General features: G+C 45.3%; 1 protein-coding gene across 1 annotated transcript in view; it reads left to right on the top strand.

Annotated features, from left to right (window-relative positions):
• PWP2 (PWP2 small subunit processome component) overlaps nt 1-26,975 on the top strand; it is a 308,991-nt gene that overhangs the window by 34,940 nt on the left and 247,076 nt on the right. Inside the window, exons 5-6 of the mRNA XM_030203767.1 lie at nt 4,590-4,733; nt 16,321-16,456. Of these exons, the coding sequence (XP_030059627.1) occupies nt 4,590-4,733; nt 16,321-16,456 (280 nt within the window). The remainder of the gene's footprint in view (nt 1-4,589; nt 4,734-16,320; nt 16,457-26,975) is intronic.

Below are 26,975 nucleotides of genomic sequence, written 5' to 3' on the forward strand. Positions count from 1 at the left end.
GTGCTAGGACCGCTGCTTTTTAATATATTTATAAATGATTTAGAGATGGGAGTAACTAGCAAGGTAATTAAATTTGCTGATGACACAAAGTTATTCAAAGTCGTTAACTCGCGACAGGATTGTGAAAAATTACAAGAGGACCTTACGAGACTGGGAGACTGGGCGGCTAAATGGCAGATGATGTGAGCAAGTGCAAGGTGATGCATGTGGGAAAAAAGAACCCGAATTATAGCTACGTCATGCAAGGTTCCACGTTAGGAGTTACGGACCAAGAAAGGGATCTGGGTGTCGTCGTCGATAACACACTGAAACCTTCTGCTCAGTGTGCTGCTGCGGCTAAGAAAGTGAATAGAATGTTGGGTATTATTAGGAAAGGTATGCAAAACAGGTGTGAGGATGTTATAATGCCATTGTATCGCTCCATGGTGCGACCGCACCTTGAGTATTGTGTTCAATTCTGGTCGCCGCATCTCAAGAAAGATATAGTAGAATTGGAAAAGGTGCAGCGAAGGGCGACTAAAATGATAGCGGGGATGGGACGACTTCCCTATGAAGAAAGACTAAGGAGGCTAGGGCTATACAGCTTGGAGAAGAGACGGCTGAGGGGAGACATGATAGAGGTATATAAAATAATGAGTGGAGTGGAACAGGTGGATGTGAAGCGTCTGTTCTCGCTTTCCAAAAATACTAGGACTAGGGGGCATGCGATGAAACTACAGTGTAGTAAATTTAAAACAAATCGGAGAAAATTTTTCTTCACCCAACGTGTAATTAAACTCTGGAATTCGTTGCCGGAGAAAGTGGTGAAGGCGGTTAGCTTAGCAGAGTTTAAAAAGAGGTTGGACGGTTTCCTAAAGGACAAGTCCATAAACCGCTACTAAACGGACTTGGAAAAATCCAAAATTCCAGGAATAACATGTATAGAATGTTTGTACGTTTGGGAAGCTTGCCAGGTGCCCTTGGCCTGGATTGGCCACTGTCGTGGACAGGATGCTGGGCTCGATGGACCCTTGGTCTTTTCCCAGTATGGCATTACTTATGTACTTATGTACTGCAACCAATTGCACTTCCATCTTTTACAATGTATTGTAAGCCACACTGAGCCCGCAAGTAGGTGGGAAAATGTGGGATACAAATGCAAATCTCTCTATATAAAACGCACTGCCAACATTCTAATGAAGCCTCACTTTACCAACGTTCTAAAGTGAGGCGGCAGAGACCGCTTTTTGCTCCAGAGTGTCTGCCCCGCCCACGCGTCAAACGTGATGACGTCAAGGGCGGAGCAAACACTCAACGAATCGAAAAAGCAAAGCCTAAAATTGCGTCACAACTATCCACCCTTCACAACTCCCCCCCCCCCCCCCCCCCCACAAGCTTCACACCGCTGCCACCCGCAAACCCCTCCAGCAACCAGAGACACAGGCAGGGGGAGGAGTAGTTCCCTACTCCTCCACCTGCCTACAAATCGCTACACACTGCTACCAACGCAGACGAAGAAGCGCTACAGCTCATGGATGCTGCCCGCTGCACCTGCTCCTTCTTCAGCCGATCGACGACTTCGAGGGACGTCCCGCTGCCCCCCTCGGTATTCCCAGGCACAAATCACAACACCTCCCCCCCCATTTTGCCATGGAGGCAAAATAAGTCAGGGAAGGAACAAATAACTGCAGTCAGCAACAAGGAGTAGCGGCGACGCCAAAAAATATTACAAACCGGTGAGGGACGTGTAGCTCCGCCCTCATGTCACCACGTGATTACGTCGACGGCGGGGCAGTACAAACAGCGTCGCACATACACAACTTGGACGGAGATCCCCGAGCCCCCCTTGGTAAACGATGACATCGACGGCAGGGCGGTACAGAGAGCGTCACACATACAGAACTTGCACCGAGACCCCGGAGCCACCCTCTGTAACCGACATCAAAACAAAAAACCTAATCTCACAGCAACAGTGTCAACTCAGGCTGGGAGGGTATGCTGGCATGGAGGAGGAGGAAATCATGGAAGGAAAACAGAATGTTGGCATGGAGGAGGATGACATTAGGGAAGGAAGACAGAACCGCTTAACAGAGGGAAAAGCAGGTGGGGAGGGGTTCCTCACACCAGAGAGGCGGGGGTGGGAGCCCTGCGAGAGGGGAGGGGCTCACACTCACTCTCTCACTACAGGTGGGGAAGGGACAGAGGGGGAGGAGGAAGGCAGGAGAGGGGGAAAGAGGGATGAAACGGAGGGGGGCCAACAAAAGGCAAAAGTAGGATTGGGGGGGGGGATGGGGAAAACCAGACTCTCACTCTGTCAAACACACTGTAGCTCTCGGAAAACTCTCTCTCTCTCTCACTCACTGTGTCCAACATACACACTCGCACACACTCATTCTGAAACACACACACTCACAGATACACAAGCACTCAATCTCTCTCTCACAATTGCACAGTCACTCTCTCTCTCACACACACACACTCACTCTAACATACACACTACGAGGAAAACCTGGCTAGCGCCCGTTTCATTTGTTACCGAAACGGGCCTTTTTTTACTAGTAAATAAATTACCAAAATAGCATCCTGCTGTTTGGCATAGCATTAGCTCGTTAAATATTCACAAAATGTCTAGTTGTGGTAGCTGCACAACAATTCAAATTAGGAGTTCACTATTTCACTATCTGGACAGTTTTATTGGTGAAGAGTCCATCTCAGAAAGGGGATCAGATTTCATTCACATGATTATCTGGATGTTAGTCACTACAGTTTGCCTAACATCTCAATTGGAATTCATAGGAATCTAGTTGACATGCCTTGGGAAGGGTACGTAGTGCAGATCAGCAGGTTGAGGTGGTTGGACTATATGTCATCAACAGCACATGTAATTCTCCTGGTAGAATGAGATGAACCTAATGGACTTTGCGCTCGCAAAGGAATCAAGCCACTCGGAGCTTATGGGATATAGTCTGCTTCATCAAACCTGTCAAAGGCTTGGTGGATGGACCAATTAAATCTGATTTTAAAAAATAATTGTTTTTCAAATTGTCCTCAGATTCATTCAAACTGGGCTGGGAAGCCCATTTAGATGGACTTGACATTTAGGGTCTCTTGTCTACTCAGGAGAAGTTTTGTCCGATAAATGGTGTGTCATCCTTTCCTAACCTCCCCCCCCCCCCCCCCCTCATTATGCAGAAAAAGCAAAGAGTCTCTGGATCTCTTGATTTAGATCTCTTTTGACCTAGACAGTTTTGGCTTACATGACTCTACAGCTTTGGGTTGACATTCTGCCTCCCTATTGTAGAACCAAGTGGTGGAGGGGATGCAGACGCTGCCTATGTGTTTTCATAAAAATAGCCCCAAAATACACATCTGTTTAGTCTCCTAACCTAGGCATTCTGTTATAAAATTTTCCTTAGAAAGTATAATGTGGTCAGAAGGGAATTTAGTTTGAATTCAGTGAGGTCAGGTAGGAATAATTGTAAACAAAATGATACTTCCATGTTGTTCCACATATGAATCCAGAACTTGTGGTTATGCCTATCTACCTGCAGGTGGAGACAGAGAATGGCAGAGTTTTGCCATAAGAGATACATTGCAGCTGTCTCCAGTCAGTTTCTCTCTATTTCCAGCAGGTGGAAGGACTTAACCTCTGCAGCTCTGGTGGTTTATGCAGATATTTGTTCCTGGCCTATTTAGGAATAATTGAGCTGGGGTACTTCATAGTGACTTCTAGCCCTGTTCTGGGGTATACCTGGGTGTGCCAGGTCTCTCCCTCCCTCCACCCTTACTTTCTTGCTGAGTAACTAATCTCCTGCCGTTAGTTTTTTGTTTCTTGTTTGTTTTTTTATAAAGGAACTTCACGTTGCTGTTAAGAGGGGATTATTGTTGAGTAATACTCCGGTACTGCAGTGTCTGCCCTAGCAAAGAACATTGTGAGCTCTGTGCTTTTACTTCTGGAACTTCTCTGTAAATTTAGGAATAATTGAGCTGGGGTACTTCATAGTGACTTCTAGCCCTGTTCTGGGGTATACCTGGGTGTGCCAGGTCTCTCCCTCCCTCCACCCTTACTTTCTTGCTGAGTAACTAATCTCCTGCCGTTAGTTTTTTGTTTCTTGTTTGTTTTTTCATAAAGGAACTTCACGTTGCTGTTAAGAGGGGATTATTGTTGAGCAATACTCCGGTACTGCAGTGTCTGCCCTAGCAAAGACAACATTGTGAGCTCTGTGCTTTTACTTCTGGAACTTCTCTGTAAATAAGCCTCTTTTAATACTTATGGCAGCACGCACATAATTTGTAAAATGATGCTCCTGATGTGGGAGTCGTCGTCGAGTAGTCTTGAGTCGCTGCTCTGCATGCAGTCAGGCTCCTGCTTCCCCTGCTGCTGAACAAATAGGGTATAAGGTCACCCTATGTTACACATTAGATAGATTATAATGAGGTAGACTTGGGAATTAATTTTTAGATTGCAGTTTGTCCTTGAATAGAGTACAGTGGGTTTGTGGGTTGCTTCAGTGTTTCTGATACAGAAATGGTTACTCCAGAAATAAAGGGTTTCAGTGTAGTGTTTCAGCAAGCGGTGACGTCTTCTTACTCTCTTTTCCCTGTAACAGGAAGTTTGTGATCACAAAGGATAATGTTGCTCTGATGTACCATGCACCAGGGAGGAGGCGGGAGTTCAACACCTTCGTTCTGGATAAAAGTTACTATGGCCCCTATGATGAGACTACCTGCATTGACTGGACAGATGATTCAAAGTAAGAATGAGTATCGCTGCTTCTTGTGTTTTGCTGTTTGGTAGAAAGGTATTTTTAAGGACACAGTTTGCAGATGTTTGTTTCCAAAGCAATAAATGGTAAGAAATATAATCACTCTCTGCTACTACTTCTACATATTAACTAAAGGTAACACTACACTTTAAGAGATGGGAAATGTAGAAATGGAGTATAGATAATGTTTAGAGAAGCTGAATATTGTTGGGTGTGAGTTAGGAAAAAAGGCCTATCACGAAACGCCTAGCCACCTGCCTGGGGTTACCCTGTGGCCACTTGTAGGGTCTGTCCTCAGCACAGCTGAGGTCCGCCTACACCTGCTGCTTGTGCTCTACACTAGCACCCTCCTCCCACCAACTGGGTCACAACTGCCTCTGGGTGAGTCTCGCACTCTTCTTCAATTATCCCCAGTGATTTCTTTTTTTTTTTATTCAAGTTTTAATTGTTTTATAAGTTATTAAACATACTTGTTGAAATACAGAGATCATTTTTTACATTCAGAAAAATAAACATGAACCAAAAAGGTTCATAATGAAACAATAACTTATTTTCCTCAGACCACAATACTAAGGGGGGGGGGGGGGTAAAAGTGATTAGGAGATCACTAAATAAAAACATTTAGGAAATTATCCAATATTTAGTGGCTTAACATCTGATGTTCCCTTGTCTAAATTAATATTATTATTCCTCAGTTAAATTTTCCCTATCTACAAAGGACTGTAACTGATTTGGATCATAGAATATACTACTACTACTACTTAACATTTCTAGGGTTACGCAGCGCTGTACAATTTAACATGGAAGAACAGTCCCTGCTCAAGGAGCTTACAATCTAAAAGAGAGGTGTACATTCTAGAGACAAGTGTACAATCTAAAAGACAAGTGTAGAGTCAATCTGATAGGGCATACTATATTTCTTGAAAGGTTAGGTACCGAAAGCAGCATTGAAGAGGTGAGTTTTAAGCAGAGATTTGAAGATGGGTAGGGAGGGGGCTTGGCGTAGGGGTTGAGGAAGATTGTTCCAGGCATAGGGTGAGGCAAGGCAGAATGAGCGGAGCCTGGAGTTGGCAGTGGTGGAGAAGGGTACTGAAAGGAGGGATTTGTCCTGAGAGCGGAGGTTACGGGCTGGAACATAGGGGGAGATGAGGGTAGAGAGGTAGTGAGGAGCCACAGACCGGGTGCATTTGTAGGTAAGGAGAAGAAGCATGAATTGTATGCGGTATCTGATCGGAAGCCAGTGAAGTGACTTGAGAGGGGTGATATGAGTATATCGGTTCTGGCGGACTATAAGACTTGCAGCAGCGACTTATTACCCAGATATTTGACAACACTTTTACAGGGATAAGCAAGTAGGAATGTAGCTCCCATCCCTCTCTCTTTTTCCCTCAACAACAAAAATTTCCTTCTTTTTTCTTGTGTAATTCTAGTAACGTCTGGCTAAATCCATATTTTTTGACCACAAAATGGTTTCCTTGAATTCTTAAAGTAAAGTCTCATCAATGAACTTAAATCTTGCTCAAATATTAAAGAAACAATTAATGTTCCACGAGTCTCCACTTCAGTGAGCGATTCTTCCAAGACTGCTGTTAAATTTTGAAAATCTATTTCCCTCTTGTCCAGGTGCATCTTTTTTTTGCAGGCAACTTTAAATAATAAGGTTTATTGCATGGAGGAATAGCTGTTATACCTGGTACTTTGGGAAAATTTAATAATCTCAGAGTAAGTCTTCTATTATAATTTTCTAATTGTTCGATTTTTTTTTATGGATCAAGAGTTTATCTTTAATCAAAGAGTCAGATGTATTTTTTATACTCTTAATCTCCTCCTGATTCTGTACAGTTTTCTCTGAGGTTTCAGAACGTACTTTTTCCAAGGATTCCGTTAAAGAGGTCATCTTGTTCACAATTGAGGTGGTTTCTTGAGCGGATTTATTAACAGTTTGTTTTAAGTTCTGGAGAACCTTCCATATAGAAACCAATGTTATCTCCGTTGAGATCACGTCCTCCAAGCTGTTCTCCCTACCAAATTCAGAAGGAGCACTGCCAGGCTGAGTGATTCTGTTAACGCCTTCCGTTACAGCAACCTCTCCTTGCTCTCTCTTTGATTTAGTGGGATATGGAGGTGGAATAATACCCGGGGGCAAAAGTGTGGTATCCAGGCCCTGAGTCGCCGACGCTCCTACGTCAGCGTCCAGTGCGGGAGACGCCACTCGGGCTGCACGAGGTTGGCTCACAACAAACTGCTCCAAAGTTTGCTGCACTGGGGATGAGGTCCTGGCCGCCGGCAGATGGCCCTTGGTTATTCCCTTTCTCTTCGTATGTGGCATCATAAGGTAACAGTTTTAACTCAAAATCCAAATTTCAGAGAGCAGCGCGAGCGTTCGCGTGTGTATGCTAGATCGCCATCTTGCCACGCCCCCCCATCCCCAGTGATTTCTACGTTACTGGGGCCACACTCCCAGTGGTCCCACGGCTTCCAGAAAGCACTCACAGACCCAACACACAAACCACCAGGATTCTTTATTTGTCCAGACAGGCAGAGTCAGTAAACAATTGTTTATTGTCTTAAAAATTGAACAATCAGCAAACAATAACATGTAACTGAAAAATGGATCAATTAGAAAACTGACTAAACATTTGTATACTGTCTAAACAGTACCTGAGAAGGTCAGGATATATAACTGTTCACAAAGCCTCAGCAAAGAGATCTTTCTCTCTTTTCTCCCTGGCTAAGACTGGAGGCAAAATCAGTACACTCTAAAGGAAATGAGCTCCTGGGCTAATCAGAGTCCAGTCAACAAGATTTAAAAGTATATTACTGCTTGCTTCCTGCTTGTGTTAAAGAAACAGAACATTCAGTTCCCTGTAACAGCTTTACAGCAAAGAAACACCACCTGCTGGCCAAATAAGAGAAATATACTTCAGGACATAATCGAGACAGGAAAATATCCAATACATTTTACAGGCCGAAAACACTGTTTCTTTACATGGCCAAGCCATACTGGGATGGAGCACAGCTACTCACTGTGAAGGTATGAGATAACCGATTTATTTCTATCAATACCAGTCAAGTCTTCACAACTAGAATAAAACAGATCAGTGTTTCCTTTATTGTTATAAAGAACTGCAAGCTCATTTTCAAAGAGAAATTCCTTGAAAATACAGCTGAAGCTCATTGAAAAAGGTGCAAAGTACAGGTGTGGAAACAGTGTGAGATTTAAAAATGAAATTGTCACACATATTTCTGCTTCCTTGATTTGTCCTGTCTTTTTATTCACATGTGTAGATAATGCACATACCTTTACCTATATTTGTTGCGTTTGTATCCCACATTTTCATGCATATTTGTAGGCTCAGTGTGGCTTACTGGGAGGCGTTTTGCTGCTCCGGTGAGATCATTACAAAGTGATATTGTGGGAGGATAGAGTTCCTGTGGCAAAGTCACATTTAGGGAAGCGTGCAGTGGAGGAAATGAGTTATGTCCATTACGTACTTTAATTTTGTTGTGGGAAGAGAGGTAGTACTCAAACAATGTTTTAATGTCTGTAAACACATATATCCTTATTGTCTGTGTCAGACCAATCTAGATAAGCAGGTTATGTCCCCCTGCCAGCAGATGGAGCTAGAGAAAAACAGCTCAGAGTTGACTTTAATCCCCCTTATAGGAGCTGGTGCTGCAGCTGCCTTCAGCTCCTCCGTATTTCTCTAGCTCCAGAAGATGGTGCAGCAACTGTGGGTATGAGTAGGAGTAAGAGGGCTGTAGGCCCAGATTCCCAGTGGAGCACAGACCAAGTCTGGGAGGGGACGCAGCAGGCAACAGTCTTCAGGGCTGATCTCCACCCTCCCCTCTTTCTGGGAACAAACTAGAGGGCTTAGATTGGCAGAGGCTAGTCCATAGAGCCCAGGGGTGCTAAACTTGGTGGTGCCTAGGTCTCTCCCCCACCCTCCCCTCGTATTCTTTTGGAGGAGGAAGTGGCCGGGAATTTTCTACTTTTTTTTTTCTCCAGCATTGCATTATGTGCAGAGCCTGGCTTCTCAGATTTGTGAGAATTCAAAGATCTGCTCACATCACTCCAATTTTGAAAGAGGTTCACAGTGGATTTATGCTACTCTGCCTGTATATTTTTTAAATGTTTTGACTATGTACCAGCCAAGGTGAGCTTTACGATCTAAAATGGCAAAACAGTTATGTATGCCAGTGATTACAACATATCGTTTTGCAGAGACTTGTACACGAGCATTTTCAATTGCTGGTCCTATTATGTGGAATAAGCTTCCAGGACATTTGAGACTTTGTGTGAATAGCAGTTTTAAGAAATGTATTAAGTTATGTCCAATAAAAAAGGTATCATCTTATTTTCTTGTCCATGTTTTATTTTGTTTGATTTCTATTGATAATAAATATTTGAAAACTCACTGTTTTATGAAAGCTTTCTTGGAAGGTAATCTCAGGCTGAATTCATATAATTTATTCTGAGAGATGAACTCAAATTGGTTTTGACAATTGCTGGAGGGGTGATTGGTATGGTGTGTATTTGTCTATGTAATTTAAATTATGTGTGTTTGATTGTAACCCACTTTGGTTTAAAGCAGGATATAAATTTGGAAAAATAAAAGTACATTTCTGTTTTGAATTTGGGGTTCCTTATTCTGTTTCAAGATTGGTTCTGTTTGGCTTCAGATTTTCAAGATAAACCGATCCAGTGCTAGGTTTATCCTACTGCATGGACTTCTAGTGACATTGCTGAAGGGTTAGAAGGTAAAGTTTGCCTTTTTGCGGATGATACTAAGATTTGTAACAGAGTGGACACCCGGAAGGGAGTGGAAAACATGAAAAAGGATCTGCAGAAGCTAGAAGAATGGTCTAAGGTTTGGCAATTAAAATTCAATGTGAAGAAATGCAAAGTGATGCACTTAGAGAGTAGAAATCCACGGTAGACGTATGTGTTAGGCTGTGAGAGTCTGATATGTACGGATGGGGAGAAGGATCTTGGGGTGATAGTATCTGAGGATCTGAAGGCGACGAAACAGTCTGACAAGGCGGTGGCCGTAGCTAGAAGTTTGCTAGGCTGTATAGAGAGAGATGTGACCAGCAGAAGAAAGGAAGTGTTGATGCCCCTGTATAAGTCATTGGTGAGGCCCCACCTGGAGTATTGTGTTCAGATCTTGCAGTTGAAACGGGGCAAAGAAAAGCTATGAGAATGGTATGGGATTTGCGTTACAAGACGTATGAGGAGAGACTTGCTTACCTGAACATGTATACCCTGGAGGAAAGCAGAAACCGGGGTGATATGATACAGACGTTCAAATATTTGAAAGGTATTAATCCGCAAACGAACCTTTTCCATAGATGGGAAGGCGGTAGAACTAGAGGACATGAAATAAGATTGAAGGGGAGCAGACTCAAGAAAAATGTCTTGAAGTATTTTTTCACGGAGAGAGTGGTGGATACTTGGAATGCCCTCCCGCGGGAGGTGGTGGAGATGAAAACAGTAACGGAAGTCATAAATTGCATGGGATAAACATAAAGGGATCCTGTTCAGAAGGAATGGATCCTCAGAAGCTTAGCGGAGATTGGGTGGCAAGCCGGTGGTGGGAGGCGGGGCTAGTGCTGGGCAGACTTCTACGGTCTGTGCCGTGAAAATGGCAGATACAAATCAAGGTCAGGTATACACAAAAAGTAAAACATATGAGTTTATCTTGTTGGGCAGACTGGATGGACCATGCAGGTCTTTTTCTGCCGTCATCTACTATGTTACTATGTAACTCTTTTATGTTCATATTACTTTTGGTCTTTTTTTTTTTCTGTTTTCAGTGTCTTCTTTACCTCCTCATGGCTTTTTTTTTATTTCAGGGTTTCTATTGCGTTTTTGTTTCTTCTCTCTCCTCTGCTTCAATCTCTCTCTCTGACTTTGAGCTATTCTTTCTTCCTGTCATCTGTTCCCCAGTTGTCCCATTCCCTAGGCTCTCCTTTGTCTTTTACCCCAGCACTCATCTATATATATTTCTTTTTTTTGAAAGCTTAAATTTTTATTAAGTTTTTTTGTTAAGTGTTACAGATCAAATACTACATCATCAGTTAGCCATGGACAACCACAACCAGAATTCAACACCCAGCCAAGCCAATCCAGTTGCACTCCAGCCCTTCTTCACCCCCTACCCAGCCCCTGTTCTCTCACTTCCTCCTCTTCTTCCTGCCCCTGCTGATGTGCTAACCACTCTTCCTCTTCTTTATGAAGTAATTGTTGTCTAATATCAGTCAGTTTTTCCATGTGAGCAATAAGTTACATAAGTATTGCCATACTGGGAAAGACCAAAGGTCCATGAAGCCCAGCATCCTGTTTCCAACAGTGGCCAATCCAAATCACAAATACCTGGCAAGATCCCAAAAAAGTACAAAACATTTTATACTGCTTATCCCAGAAATAGTGGATTTTCCCCAAGTCCATTTAATAACGGTCTATGGACTTTTCCTGTAGGAAGCCGTCCAAACCTTTTTTAAACTCCGATAAGCTAACCGCCTTTACCACATTCTCTGGCAACGAATTCCAGAGTTTAATTACACATTGAGTGAAGAAACATTTTCTCTGATTCGTTTTAAATTTACTACATTGTAGCTTCATCGCATGCCCCCTAGTCCTAGTATTTTTGGAAAGCGTGAACAGACGCTTCACATCTACCCGTTCAGGTGCTCCCTCCAAGCCTGCAATGGTGGGGCCTCTACTTGCTTCCAGTGACTGCAAATAATACTTCTTGCCACCATTAAGCACCCTTTAATTAGTCTTGTCTTGTTTTTGTTCAGTCTTTAGGGCAGGAAATTGAACTAACAAGTTTTTGCATTGATTTGTATATGGTCACCTGATAAGGAACGTATTTCTCTTCCCACCCTTTGCTAAAAATGCACCACTTTTCTACAGTCCCACCATAAATGTGCCAGAAGGTCCCTTCTTGGTCACAATACCTCTAGCTGTGATGGAGTAAGGTACATTTGTAAACTGCTTTGTAGGCATTTTCCTTAAGTATAGTGCTCATACATCACTTCCCAGTCGTGCTATAAATCCTCTTCACCAACCCATAGAAATTTCCTCCTCCAAATCTTGCTCCCATGCATGCATTATATTTAAACTTCTTTGAGTCTCTGCCCCACAGAAAATCATAGAAGAAAGTAACTGTTCCCTTCATTTGAGGATGGATTCTCACATTTTCAAGTTTCTCCACCTTTTCCCTACACTCAGTGTCATCTATCCCTATCCCATCTTTCTTTATATACCCTGATACTTGATGTACAAAGAGAAAATCCCTCCCCCCTCTCTAGTCCATACCTATTAGAAAGGAAAGAAATCCGTCTTCTGCCCACAAATTGACTAAGTTTTTAATCCCTTGGAGTCCCACTTCATAAAGATCCTTCTATCCCTATTCCTCATAAATCCTTTGTCTAACCTAATTATTGCCAATTTGAAGACTGTACCCTTTTTTATCTCTTTCACCTGGAGGATCTCCATCCATGTCTTTAACAAGTGCCTAGTTGTAAGGATTTTGAACTACCTCCGGTCTATGGGCCACCCCTCTGTCAGACCAGTGCAAATATTCTTATCTTTCTTCTGCCTTTCATCTCCTCACCAGCTAAAGCTCCTTCCTTGTCGCTCACCATCTTCCTTAGCTCCAGTACTTTTCTGCCATCCTTTTTACTCCTCAATTGCATATACAGTCTCACCATCCCTACCTCCTTTACATGTAGGTTTCTTGTATCCTGAACATCCCACCACTCCTGGTAGGTCTCCATATCGCTCTCCGTGTTCGTTTATCACCCTATAGAAGTCTCCCTTGTTCCTCCACTCTTGCTCCCTGTCCATCTCTCTTTTCTATGTATGTCTTTTCTGTTCTAGAGAGCTGCACGTGAAACGGGGTCAGTGAGAATCCCACGATTACCACAGGGATACCCTCTAGGTTTGTGGGGATTCCGCAGGGATGGATCCAGATCCATGGGGTTCCAGCGGGCATGGACCCAGGTCCTGCAGGGTTCCCGCAGAAGCATAGACCAGGGTTCCCTTCCCCCCTCCCCTAATAGCCTCAGGACACCCTGTACATACCTCTATACACCCTGGTAGTCTAGTGGCTTTTTGGGGGCAAGAAAGATCCCCATTCATTCATGCCCTGCTCCTGCTGATCCATTCGCTCCCATGGCTTCATTACAATGGCTGCCGAGACTTCAAGCGGCAGCCTTGCAGCACTTCTGCTTGAAGTCTTGGCAGCCATTCTAAAGAAGCAGCGGCATCAAGCAGTTCAGCGACAGCAGAGCAGGAAAGAATGGGGTCCTACTCTGAAGAGACCACTAGACCCCCAGGGTGTATAGAGGTATGTGTGGGGAGGGCAAAAAACAGTGAATTTTCATTTGTCATTGAGTTGGTTGCCTGCAGAAATGAAGAGGGAGAGGTGGAGACAAGCATGTTGGGTGTATTGGATGGATGAATGGAGTCGTTCGTGGGTGGATGTGTGGGAGGGAGGGGGCTGGAAAAAAGGTAGAGGAAGCGAACTGGAAAAAAGATTGGGAAAGTAGTCAGCATGGGTTTTGTGTGGGGAAATCTTGCCTGACCAATTTACTTCAATTCTTTGAAGGAGTAAACAAACAAGGGGAGCCGATTGATATTGTGTATCTGGATTTTCAAAAGGCGTTTGACAAGGTACCTCATGAAAGGCTACAGAGGAAATTGGAGGGTCATGGGATAGGAGGAAAAGTCCTATTGTGGATTAAAAACTGGTTGAAGGATAGGAAACAGAGAGTGGGGTTAAATGGGCAGTATTCACAATGGAGAAGGGTAGTTAGTGGGGTTCCTCAGGGGTCTGTGCTAGGACCACTGCTTTTTAATATATTTATAAATGATTTAGAGATGGGAGTAACTAGCGAGGTAATTAAATTTGCTGATGACACAAAGTTATTCAAAGTCGTTAACTCGCGACAGGATTGTGAAAAATTACAGAAGGACCTTTCAAGACTGGGAGACTGGGTGGCTAAATGGCAGATGATGTTTAATGTGAGCGAGTGCAAGGTGATGCATGTGGGAAAAAAGAACCCGAATTATAGCTACGTCATGCAAGGTTCCACGTTAGGAGTTACAGACCAAGAAAGGGATCTGGATGTCGTCAATAATACACTGAAACCTTCTGCTCAGTGTGCTGCTGCGGCTCAGAAAGCGAATAGAATGTTGGGTATTATTAGGAAAGGTATGGAAAACAGGTGTGAGAATGTTATAATGCCGTTATATCGCTCAATGGTGCGACCGCACCTTGAGTATTGTGTTCAATTCTGGTTGCCGCATCTCAAGAAAGATATAGTAGAATTGGAAAAGGTGCAGCGAAGGGCGACTAAAATGATAGCGAGGATGGGACGACTTCCCTATGAAGAAAGACTAAGGAGGCTAGGGCTTTTCAGCTTGGAGAAGAGACGGCTGAGGGGAGACATGATAGAGGTATATAAAAATAATGAGTGGAGTGGAACAGGTGGATGTGAAGCGTCTGTTCACGCTTTCCAAAAATACTAGGACTAGGAGGCATGCGATGAAGCTACAGTGTAGTAAATTTAAAACAAATTGAAGAAAATCTTTCTTCACCCAATGCATAATTAAACTCTGGAATTCGTTGCCGGAGAACGTGGTGAAGGCAGTTAGCTTAGCAGAGTTTAAAAAGGAGTTAGACGGTTTCCTAAAGGACAAGTCCATAAACTGCTACTAAATGGACTTGGGAAAAATCCACAATTCCGGGAATAACATGTATAGAATGTTTGTACGTTTAGGGAAGCTTGCCAGGTGCCCTTGGCCTGGATTGGCCGCTGTTGTGGACAGGATGCTAGGCTCGATGGACCCTTGGTCTTTTCCCAGTGTGGCATTACTTATGTACTAGGTGGGAGGGGCAGTAAAAAAAAATGGATGGCGTGTGGGTTCTGGGAGGGAGACTGAAAAAAAAGAGTGGTAAGGGGGACGTGCATGGAGGGGGAGGGGAAAAGGGGGAAATAGAGCATATGGGATGAGAGGGAAAGGAAAGGGGGACATGCTTCTCATGGATGTTTGCTTTTTTTTAAATGTACATCCTGTGGGGATGGGGATGGGCGGGGACTGGTTAGATTTCTGTCCCCGTGCAACTCTCTACTCTGTACCTCTCCATGTGGGTCTCCTACCTTTCCCAGTAGTCTTCCCTACCTATTACTTCACAGTCATGTTCTCAGTGTTTTTCTGAGCTTCTCTCTAATCTTGTGGTGTGTGCTGTAAGACTGACTTCTCATAGCAGAGTCCAATCCAGAAAAGGAGAGGCAATAGAGGTTTGTAGATCACAGCAGTCAAAGAACTGAACTAATCTCAGCCAATGCTCAGAAACCACAAAACTTTATTAATAAAGTTTTGTGGTTTATGAACATTGACCGAGATCCGTTCTGTTTTTTGATTGACCCCATCCTAGAGGAAATTAATAGTGGTGTGGAGACAGACCTAGTCCAAGCTAAAGGATGATGCTGAAATCATCCTACCAAAAGGCCAGCCCTTCTTGCTGCCCCGAGAATCTTAGTGCTGTAGGCAACTGCTTAGCTTGCTTAATGGAGCCACTAGTCTGTACATAAGAGATGGATGCAGGAATCCAAAGGAAAGTATTCTCAAGGTATGAGTTGACTGCATTTCCGCTGTACAGATTTTGATCCTTCACAGTCCATTCTTACTGTTTCAGTCCTCCTGAGGAAGCAGCAGTTCTCCAGCCTGTCCTCAATGTGTCTCAGTTGTCATAATATTTAATACCATTCCCCAGTTTTTATATATGGTGCCCAAATGTGGGCACGTTGGCAAGATGTGCTTGTAAATTAATTGGTTAATGAACTCTTAACTGTCAATAATTGGGTGCTAACAGCCAATTATTGATAATTGGCTTTCATTAAAATGTTTCACATGCATGTGGCTGTGCACTATTCTGTAAGGTAGTGCACCTAACTCCCATAGTATGTATCCCAAAAGGGGGTATGGCCATAGGAGGTGCATGGACGTGTCATGGGCATGCTGAATTGTTACATGTGTAGTTATAATATACTGGGTAAATGTACTTAACTTGCATTTGCACTAGGTTTCAGTCTGTGTAAGTCTGGTGCCCAAAGTTAGGTGCAGAAGCATTTACACTAGGTTTCAGTAGGTGTAAGTCTGGCGCTGAAAGTTAGGTGTAGAAATCTGGCACTACACACACACACCCTTTATAGAATAGTGCTTAGTACCTATTTTTTTCAGCACCCATTTTTTGAGTGCTATTTATAGAATTCCCTGTGGAGTACTACAACAGCCACTGCACAAAGCTTGTTTTGATTTGACTCCTTCCCTCTTCCTTCTCCTCTCCTCCTTCCCATCACAAAAATAAAAAAAAAAATCATTAAAATTGTTATTCAATTATGCTAGAAGTAACAATGTATTTAAAAACAAACAAACCCAAAACAAGCCTGGAGTTATTTTGAGAAAAATGAAGTGTTTCTAAAATCAGATCCTACACTGGTCCCATTTCAGAGCCATTATCTGTACGTTCACAGATTTCTTGTCTCTCTTCTTTTGCAGGTGTTTTGTGATAGGGAGCAAGGACATGTCTACATGGGTGTTTGGGGCTAAGCGCTGGGCTAACCTGGTGTATTACTCACTGGGAGGACATAAAAATAGCATTATGGGCTGCTACTTCGAGGCAAACAGTCTGAATGTAAGTACCTGAAACTACTGCTGTGATATTTGTAGACTAGGTGATCTGGAATGATTTTGTATCCTGAAGGGGATAAGGATTTAGCAGGAGCTAAGAACTGGAAGCATGAGCAGTTCATCAGAAGGGGCCAGGATTCTTTTAACCCTGTCATCAGAATAATATTTTCTTCAAGGACAATCAAGATAGCAAGTCAGAAGAACATAAGAATTAGCCATACTTGGTAAGACCAATGTTCCATCTAGCCCAGTATCCTGGTTCCAGGAGTGGCAAATCCAGGTCTCAAGTACCCGACAGAAACCCTTTTAGTAGCACCATTCCATGCTACCAATCCCAGGGCAAGCAGTGGCTTCCCCCATGTCCATCTCAATAATAGACTATGAACTTGTCCAAACCTTTTTAAAACGCAGATACACTAACCACCGTTACTACATCCTTCGGCAACAAGTTCCGCACCTCACAGCTTGGGTAATATTGCTGTTGGAGCATGGCATAGGAAACTACACCAACTTCAGTGCATCTAGAAGAATGTTTAGTGCCTCTATGCATACGTACACTTCCTGCCTGCTTTCCATTGTCAAGCAGGACCACCTCAGTTCTAGGTCTTTCAGCAAGCCAATTGGGCACATCATCAAATTTCTGTCAAGATTTCTTTTTTTTTTGTGATAATTGTGACTTTTTCTTTGCTTCTTATTATTTGTCTTGTGGTTCTTGATACCCCAGTAGAACCTTTTAGGTAGGTTTTTGGTTCGGAGTTTTATTTCTTTTTTCAGGTTCATCTGTTACTGGCCTCTGGTGAGAACCTTCAGTGTGCAGTCAAGTATTTTTTCAAAAATGATTCATTAGATATTGCCCCCCCAGTGCTTTAAGAAGCACTCTTATCAAATTAATTTCCATCCTCTAAACAGACCATTTGTCCACTTGATTCTATCCCCTCTACTTGGATAGGGATTGCATGCCACAGCCTTATCTCTTTATTTCTATCTATTATCAATAATAGTCTCTCTTCTGGCCATGTGCCTTTTGACTTGAAGGCTACCATCATTTGCCCAACCCTGAGAGAACCTTAAATAGATTATTCACTACCCTCGAATTATAGACCCATATCTAGTAACATAGTAGCATCTAGTAACATAATAAGTGATGGCAGATAAAGACCTGAATAGTCCATCCACATTCATTCTCAATTCAATATTAAATCAACGTGATAGTATATACTTGATCATTGTCTTTGTTGTTTCTGGGACATAGACCGTAGTAGTCTTCCCGACTCTGTTCTTATGTTCCAACTACTTGAGTTGCTGTCAAAGCCCACTCCATCCTATCGAAATCTGTTTTTTCATTTGCGGGACCCAGACAGTAAAAGTCTGTTCGGCACTGTCCTCGCATTCCAAATTATTCTAATTTCCCTTTGCTTTCAAGAGTAGCTTTAATTGATTCCCTTGACCTGACTTCCAATTTTGACTTAATCGATCACAATATGCTGTTGACTAGACTCACTGACATTGATATGTCTGGTACTGATTTCTGTTTTTCTTCTTTCTTTTAAGCTTGGTAGTATCTTTCACCTTCCCTCCCTGTGATATCAACACCCTCCCCCTTCCCAGATACATCCCTACTACTTTAGTCCCTGTACTGTCCGAAACTCTCGGTGTGTGTGAATTCTCTTTCCGTTCGAGTAGTGGAGTTCCTTTCTTGTTTCTTATTTGTAATTTTTTTAAAACTGTACACTTCCTCAAATCTGCCAGTTAGTACAGACTGTATAGTAAGAATCAATAAAGAATTGTGAAGAAACAGTGTGTTTTAAGCCTGTAAAATGTATTAGGTATTGTCCTGTCTTTTTTTTTTTTTCCTGTTTATTGTATGCATTTTCCAAATAGTACAAATAGTTCTATATCGTTATACAGTACAAATTCAACTGCTCATGTTAACTATCACACATTTTAAAGGAATCCACTTTATTTAGATCTATACCTTTGGTACCCCCCGTCTTCTCCCTCCCACCCCCCCCCCCCCCCCCCCCATCTCTTTCACATTCGAGGACATGTTAGGCAGTTACATGTTAATGGTTGCTTGTTTCATATATGTCCCATATTTTATGGTATTGGGCTAGAGTGCCTCTTCGGAGGGCTGTCAATTTTGACATCTGTCGTACATTGTCCAGTCTTTCTAGCACTCTTTGCAGCTCTGGGAGTTTCGGCTTTCTCCACGATGTTGCTATGGTCAGTTTGCTAGCCACAAACAATTGTGTGGCAAATTGGTGGATGGTGTTTTTAATTCCTTTAGGTTTAAAGTGTAGCAGGCAGCAGTCCATTTTCACTGGGTATGCCACGCCTGCCAACTTATTCAAGAAAGATATTATTTCAATCCAGAACTGTCTCACAACCTCGCAGGTCCACCACACATGTACCATGTCTCCATGGCCCCCACATTGCCTCCAACACAGCCCAGACCCTCCCTTATAAATATGCTGCAGGCGACTGGGCATATAGTACCAACTGTACAGTATTTTATGCCAATTCTCCATTAAAGCACTGGAGGTTGATACTCTTAACAATGATCTAAATGCCAGACGCCATATTTCGGGCGGGTGTGTCTCCCCCATCGCTAATTCCCATTTAGCTGTGTAATGAACCACTGGAGTGTTGTGTAGGGAGTAAGGCTTTGTATATCTTGGAGATGCCTCCTCGTCCTCCTCCCCCCATCAGTCCCCGCTCTAACCGAGTTTCAGCTAAATTTAGCTCTTCCTCTGCCTTTCGCTTAATGAAAGTTTTTGCTTGGAGGTAATGAAACGCCTGCAGGGGTGAGAGCCCATACACCTGGCATAGTTCAGTATGGGAGACCATTTGTCCTTGCTCATACATCTGGCCTAGCTCACATAATCCCATTTTTTCCCATTCTATATAGCTCTTGTCCAGTGACCCTGGTTCAAACCCGGGTGCAATTCGAAGATACGTGTGAGTAAAGTATGTGCGCTCTGGAAAAAATTGTTCTCATATTCTACTCCAGGTTTCTAGGGGCCATTGCAACAGGGGGGGACTTATTTTGACTAGCTCCCTTAATTTCTGTTTCTGGAACCAAGGTGCTGCTTTCACAGGAACCGGCCCCCACCATCCCTGCTCCAGGGTACTACCCATTTTTTCCTCTTTTTGCAACCATATGGCTATAATTCTGAGATGGGCGGCCTGGAAATATGTTTGCAAGCAAGGTACGCCCATTCCTCCTGCCTCTCTAGGTTGGTACATTGTCTCTTTCCTTACCCAAGGCGGTCTTTTCCGCCATATAAAGGCAAAAACATTTTTTTGCAAGCTTCGTATGTACCCCTTTGGAAGTGTGATGGGTAGGGCCATGAAAAGGTATAAAGGTTTCAGGGGAAAGGTCATTTTTATTGCGTTTATTCGCCCCATCCAAGATAGGGTGAGACCCTCCCATCTCTCTGTCTCAGTGAACAGCTCCTGTACTTTATTCGGGAAGTTAGCTGCGAACAGCTCTTCCAGCGTTCGTGGAATGTTTATGCCTAAGTACCTAGTATGTTTTTTTTGCCCATCTGTATGGAAAACGTGTTTGTAGCTGTTGTAATTGGTCTTTTGGGATATTTATATCTAAGGCTTCGGATTTATCAAAATTTATTTTAAACCCCGATACCTTTCCATATTTCAAGATCACCTCCCCCACCACCGGGAGGGCCCTGTGTGGTTCCCGCAGGATCAACAAGATGTCATCTGCAAACTAGAAGATTTTTGTCTCTAGTTGTCTCCATCTTAGCCCCTTGATCTCGTGATGTGTTCTTATCTGCATTGCCAATGGCTCCATCACTAGAACGAAGAGTAGTGGGGACAATGCACACCCCTGCTGCGTGCCTCTATGTAATCTAAATGGTTGCGAGAGGTGGCCATTTACTCGCACCGAGGCCTGTGGTTCTCTATAAATCATTTGGAGCCATGTAGCGAAGCACCCTACTACACCCATTCGTTCAAGAACTGCAAAAAGAAAGGGCCAACTCACCCGGTCGAAGGCCGCCTCTGCGTCCAGCGAGAGAATGCACAGTTGTTTCTCGCTTAGGTGTGCATTCTGCACCATATAAAGGGCCCTCCTAATATTGTCAAAGGTCTGTCTGTTTTTTATGAAGCCCGTCTGATCTTCATGAATTAGCTCTGGCAAGTACTCCTGCAGCCTTGTCGCTAGTATTTTGGTAAAGATCTTATAGTCTACGCCTAGGAGGGATATAGGTCTGTACGATCCACAACATTGCGGATCTTTACCTGGTTTTGGTATAATTGTTATAGTGGCCAGGTTCCACGTTGGTGGGCATCCCTCCTCTATCTCTAAAGAGTTATAGACCCGCAACAGCATGGGGGCTAGCAGTGCACCAAACGTTTTGTAAAATATGTTGGTGTATCCATCTGGCCCTGGGGCCTTGCCTATAGCTAGCTCCTTTATAGTCTGTTCTATTTCTTTCAGTTGTATAGGTTCATAGATTGCTTGCTGGGCCTCTCTAGCTGTGGTAAGTCTACCTCCTCTAAATATTGAGTGATGGTCTCTGGGCTCTGTGAGGTGTCAGGGGAGTATAGGGACTCATAAAAATGCCTGAAAGCTTGTTGCAAGTATTGCTGATCTGCCCTTTTTTCGTCTCGTATGCCCCCCACCCCATTTCGGGACACTTGTTGCTTTAATTTCTATAAGCTAGTAATCTGCTAGCTTTATTTCCAAACTCGAAATGGGATTGGCGCGCTTTTTGTAACTGCTTGGATAAATCCGCCAGTTCTAATTCCCGTATCTGATCCAGAGCTTCTTTTTTTGGGTTGCTATCTCTTCCACTTACATAAGTACATAAGTAAGTACATAAGTAGTGCCATACTGGGAAAGACCAAAGGTCCATCTAGCCCAGCATCCTGTCACCGACAGTGGCCAATCCAGGTCAAGGGCACCTGGCACGCTCCCCAAACGTAAAAACATTCCAGACAAGTTATACCTAAAAATGCGGAATTTTTCCAAGTCCATTTAATAGCAGTCTATGGACTTGTCCTTTAGGAATCTATCTAACCCCTTTTTAAACTCCGTCAAGCTAACCGCCCGTACCACGTTCTCCGGCAACGAATTCCAGAGTCTAATTACACGTTGGGTGAAGAAAAATTTTCTCCGATTCGTTTTAAATTTACCACACTGTAGCTTCAATTCATGCCCTCTAGTCCTAGTATTTTTGGATAGCGTGAACAGTCGCTTCACATCCACCCGATCCATTCCACTCATTATTTTATACACTTCTATCATATCTCCCCTCAGCCGTCTCTTCTCCAAGCTGAAAAGCCCTAGCCTTCTCAGCCTCTCTTCATAGGAAAGTCGTCCCATCCCCACTATCATTTTCGTCGCCCTTCGCTGTACCTTTTCCAATTCTACTATATCTTTTTTGAGATACGGATACCAGTACTGAACACAATACTCCAGGTGCGGTCGCACCATGGAGCGATACAACGGCATTATAACATCCGCACACCTGGACTCCATACCCTTCCTAATAACACCCAACATTCTATTCGCTTTCCTAGCCGCAGCAGCACACTGAGCAGAAGGTTTCAGCGTATCATCGACGACGACACCCAGATCCCTTTCTTGATCCGTAACTCCTAACGCGGAACCTTGCAAGACGTAGCTATAATTCGGGTTCCTCTTACCCACATGCATCACTTTGCACTTGTCAACATTGAACTTCATCTGCCACTTGCACGCCCATTCTCCCAGTCTCGCAAGGTCCTCCTGTAATCGTTCACATTCCTCCTGCGACTTGACGACCCTGAATAATTTTGTGTCGTCGGCGAATTTAATTACCTCACTAGTTATTCCCATCTCTAGGTCATTTATAAATACATTAAAAAGCAACGGACCCAGCACAGACCCCTGCGGGACCCCACTAACTACCCTCCTCCACTGAGAATACTGGCCACGCAATCCTACTCTCTGCTTCCTATCTTTCAACCAGTTCTTAATCCATAATAATACCCTACCTCCGATTCCATGACTCTGCAATTTCTTCAGGAGTCTTTCGTGCGGCACTTTGTCAAACGCCTTCCTTAGCTTCCCCACTTTGCCCCCCTTATTCTAGCTGTTGTAGACTCAATCTCAGCTTTTTCTCTGTCATAGAGCGCTGTTTCCAACTGTGGGAGCTCAAAGCTATAAGATGGCCTCTTAGAACAGCCTTGAAACCCTCTCACAAAATTATCGGAGAGACTTCTCCATTGTCATTGAACTGTATGTAATCTTTAATGTGCTGTTCTATTTTGGTGATATTTTGTGGGTCTAACAGCAGGGCGTCGTCTAGGCGCCAAGGACGGGGCTCTTTAATGCTCTCCCCACTCTTCAGGTGAAGGAGTACTGAGTCATGATCTGTCCAGGTGCATGGGATAATCTCATGGGTGTCTATCTGTCCCGCAATTGCCTCATCTCCCAGCCACATATCTATTCTGGAATATGATTTGTGGACCATTGAGTAATGGGTGTATTGGCATTGCATGGGATGTTCCCTCCGCCACAGATCTGTGAGGTGCCAACGCTCTATCAGTTTGTGTACGTGACGCCTATTTTGTTTTGCATATGCCACCCCGGTAGAGGAGTTGTCTAATTGAGGCTGTAGTGTAGCATTGAAGTCCCCCCCAGTTAAGAGGGATCCCTCTATATGGGCGGCGATTTGTCTTTCGATTTCTTCATAGAATCCTTCTTGGTATACATTAGGCCCGTATATATTAAGTATTGTGTAGCATTTCCCCACTAGGACTATAACCAATCATAGGTATCTACCCTCCTTGTCTCTCACCGTTTTCTTAACTTCCCAGGATCTGGAGTTTCGTAAGGCTATTAGCACTCCTTTACTCTTACTTCCCCCAAGATTTGATGCAAAGTATATTGTCGGGTAGTTTTTGTGGGAACATAGCCGCTCATAATTACGTTTAAGATGTGTCTCTTGTATTAGCGCTAGGTCCACCTGCAGGCGGTTTAATTCTCTAAATAGTAGCTGTCTCTTTCTGGTTGTGTTTTTAGTCCTTTAACATTAAGCGTCACCCACTTTATCTCATTCATTAGTTGTAAGCCTTAACCTTTCTATGTGTCTGTGATCATGCCACCCACCACCATATCTTGGCCATCCCCGCTCTCTGTTCCTCAAACCAGCCCTCTCCCTCTGCACTAGTTCCCAATTATTCCCCCTCCCCAACCCCTCCCCCTTTATCCCCCTCTGGTTTTGTGGCGCCCAGTGTTGTATCACTAGGCCCCTTGTGTGTAGGAAAGTGAGAGATGTGTCGCTTACCCCCGTAATAATCTGTCAACAGTCTCAACCAAACCGAAACTTTTGATCATTGTAACATTACCAGTCTCTATAGTGACATCGTAAACCATGTCTTCTGCTCCGTTAGCCCATTGGGCCTGCATTGTGCAATTTTTTCAGGTGATCTTGGATGCTGACTGTTGCCGCTGTAGGCGCTTTGGTCCCTTGCCCACTCGTCAACATTTCGGGGGGAGGGGGGGAATTAAGTGTCGCTCTCCGCTGGGTCCTGCTCGGGTCTGTTCTATCTTTCTCCAACTCAACTTCTGGGCATATCGCTTTAGCCTCTTCCAACGATTTCACTTGATGTAGCTTGCCTTCTTTGTAGAAGACTAGTGCAAATGGGTGTTTCTAGCGGTATTGATTCTTAGATTCTCGTAATACTCTGGTGAGAGGTTTGAGTTCGTTTCTCCGCTGCAAAGTCGCTGCTGCCAAGTCCTGGTATATGGTAAAATTATGTATAATCATACCTGATAATTTTCTTTCCATTAATCATAGCTGATCAATCCATAGACTGGTGGGTTGTGTCCATCTACCAGCAGGTGGAGATAGAGAGCAAACTTTTGCCTCCCTATATGTGGTCATGTGCTGCCGGAAACTCCTCAGTATGTCGATATCAAAGCTCCATCCGCAGGACTCAGCACTTAGAGAATTACACCCACGAAGGGACACTCTGCCCAGCTCACCACCGCCGAAACGGGGGAGGGGAATTAACCCAGCTCATCCCCACACAAGTGGGGGAGGGGAATCCGTCCAGCTCATCCCCGCGGAGCGGGGGAGGGACACCACACCCGCCGATGCGGGGGGATCTGGCTTATCCTGCAACCGCAACCGCGGGAGGAGCTGACTGACCCTAACACCGCCGAAGCGGGAGGGGTACAAAGCTGCCCTACAGCCGCACGAAGCGGGAGGGAGTGCCGGCAGAATTTATGTCTCAATCCAGCCCCGTAAAACGGAGGGGAGAGGAATGCAGCAGCTCACTGTAACACAAACTCGTCTCAACTCTTGAAGAATCCAAGTGAAAGAACTTGAACACGAAGTCTTTCTGAAATAACTGAAGACTAAACTTGAACCTGAAATGCAACCAGAATAAAAACAGAACAGATATCTGGGAGGGGCTATGGATTGATCAGCTATGATTAATGGAAAGAAAATTATCAGGTATGATTATACATAATTTTACCTTCCATATCATCAAGCTGATCAATCCATAGACTGGTGGGATGTACCGAAGCAGTATTCTCCGAGGACAAGCAGGCTGCTTGTTCTCACGACTGGGTTGACGTCCGCGGCAGCCCCCACCAACCGGAAAAAGCTTCGCGGGACGGTCGGCACGCAGGGCACGCCCACCGCGCATGCGCGGCCGTCTTCCCGCCCGTGCGCGACCGCTCCCGCCAGTTACTTTTTTCCCGCGACTGAGAGAGTCGTGTTTTTGCAACTCTCTCGTTTCAGCCGCCGGAATTTTCGACCGCGTTTACGCGGGTCGTCGCTCTTGGCCCTTTTGGCCTCTTCTTCTTTCAGTTTTCGTTTGTTATCCAAAAAAAAAAAAAAAAAAAAAAAAAAGAATTTTGCGCGTGTGGAGCACGCGCTCCTCCTTTTTCCCTCGCTTTCTAGCGGGGACGCCTCGTTGCGGCCTAGTGGCCGCTCGGTCGGTTTCAATTTTCGTGGTGTGATTTTAGCCACCATTGCCGACTTTGACTTCGCCGACGCGATTTTTCCGTCGATGTCCTCGAAGGTCCCGAGTGGATTTAAAAAGTGTGGTCGCTGCGGCCGGCCGATCTCGCAGACCGACACCCACGCTTGGTGCCTCCAGTGCCTCGGGCCGGAGCACAATCTCAAGTCGTGTGCTTTGTGTCTCGGTCTCCGGAAACGGACTCAGGTTGCGAGGCAAGTTCTGCGGGACCGTCTTTTTGGAACTTGCGCCGGCCCCTCGACGTCGACCTCGACGGCATCGGTATCGAAGGCCGGTTCTTCGGTACCGGTATCGATGCCCGAGACATCGGCACCGATGGCAGCGACCCCAGGAGAACAGGTCCCGTCGGCCCGCCGGTCCGCCGGCGAGAGTGGGGTAGAGAGACCGCGTGGGCAGTCGGCCCCGGTCACTCCCTCAACTCGTGAGCCACGGGACCGAACCCTGTCGGACCCGGTGCCTCGAGACCGAGGGGGATCGACCTCCTCCTCCTCCATGCCCTCCGGCACCGGTGACGTGCACCGGAAGAAGGACAAGAAGCGCCGTCACCGGGAGCCCTCGGTGCCTGAGGAGGTGTCGACGCCGAAGCGTCATCACAGAGAGGAGAGATCTCCGTCGGTGGTGGAGGTACCGACGCGTCGGGGTTCCGGCACCTCGGTGCCGTCTCCTGGCCCCCAGCAGCTTCTGGCACCGACACCCTTGCCGGCCCCACCGCCTTTCTCGGCAGCGGGCCTGGACGAGTGCCTCAGAGCCATCCTTCCGGGGCTCCTGGAAGGGCTGATGCGCCAGGCTGTGCCGGCGCCGGGGGTGCTTGCGCCCTCGGCGCCGATGACTGTGGCGCCGGCGAGCTCTAGCCCGGCGCCGGGGCAGTCGACACCGCCGCCGCTTGCGGTGCCGGTCTCGACAGCCACGCAGGTGGAGTCCCCGTCGACGTCGATGGAGGGAGCTCCGTCCCCGCCGGCGCGGGAGTCCACCGCTCGACGACACCGAGGCCTCGGTGCCTCGACGTCGAGCCGGGCCCGGTACCGGACTCAGCTACATGAGCTAATGTCCGATACCGAGGATGAGGACTCGTGGGGGGAAGAGGAGGACCCGAGATATTTCTCCTCAGAGGAGTCTACGGGCCTTCCCTCGGACCCCACGCCGTCACCGGAGAGGAAGCTCTCACCTCCTGAGAGTCTCTCCTTTGCCTCCTTTGTGCGGGATATGTCTATAAGCATTCCCTTTCCCGTGGTCTCTGTGGAAGAGCCGAGGGCCGAGATGCTCGAGGTCCTCGACTATCCATCACCACCTAGAGAGTCCTCCACGGTACCGCTGCACAATGTCCTGAAGGAGACGCTGCTCCGGAACTGGGTGCGACCATTAACTAATCCCACCATTCCCAAGAAAGCAGAGTCCCAGTACAGGATCCACTCTGACCCAGAGCTCATGCGGCCCCAGTTGCCCCATGACTCAGCGGTCGTGGATTCTGCTCTCAAGAGGGCACGGAGTTCGAGGGATACCGCCTCGGCGCCCCCGGG

Source organism: Microcaecilia unicolor, chromosome 5 (assembly GCF_901765095.1).
Source record: "Microcaecilia unicolor chromosome 5, aMicUni1.1, whole genome shotgun sequence".
Taxonomy (NCBI): Eukaryota; Metazoa; Chordata; class Amphibia; order Gymnophiona; family Siphonopidae; genus Microcaecilia; species Microcaecilia unicolor.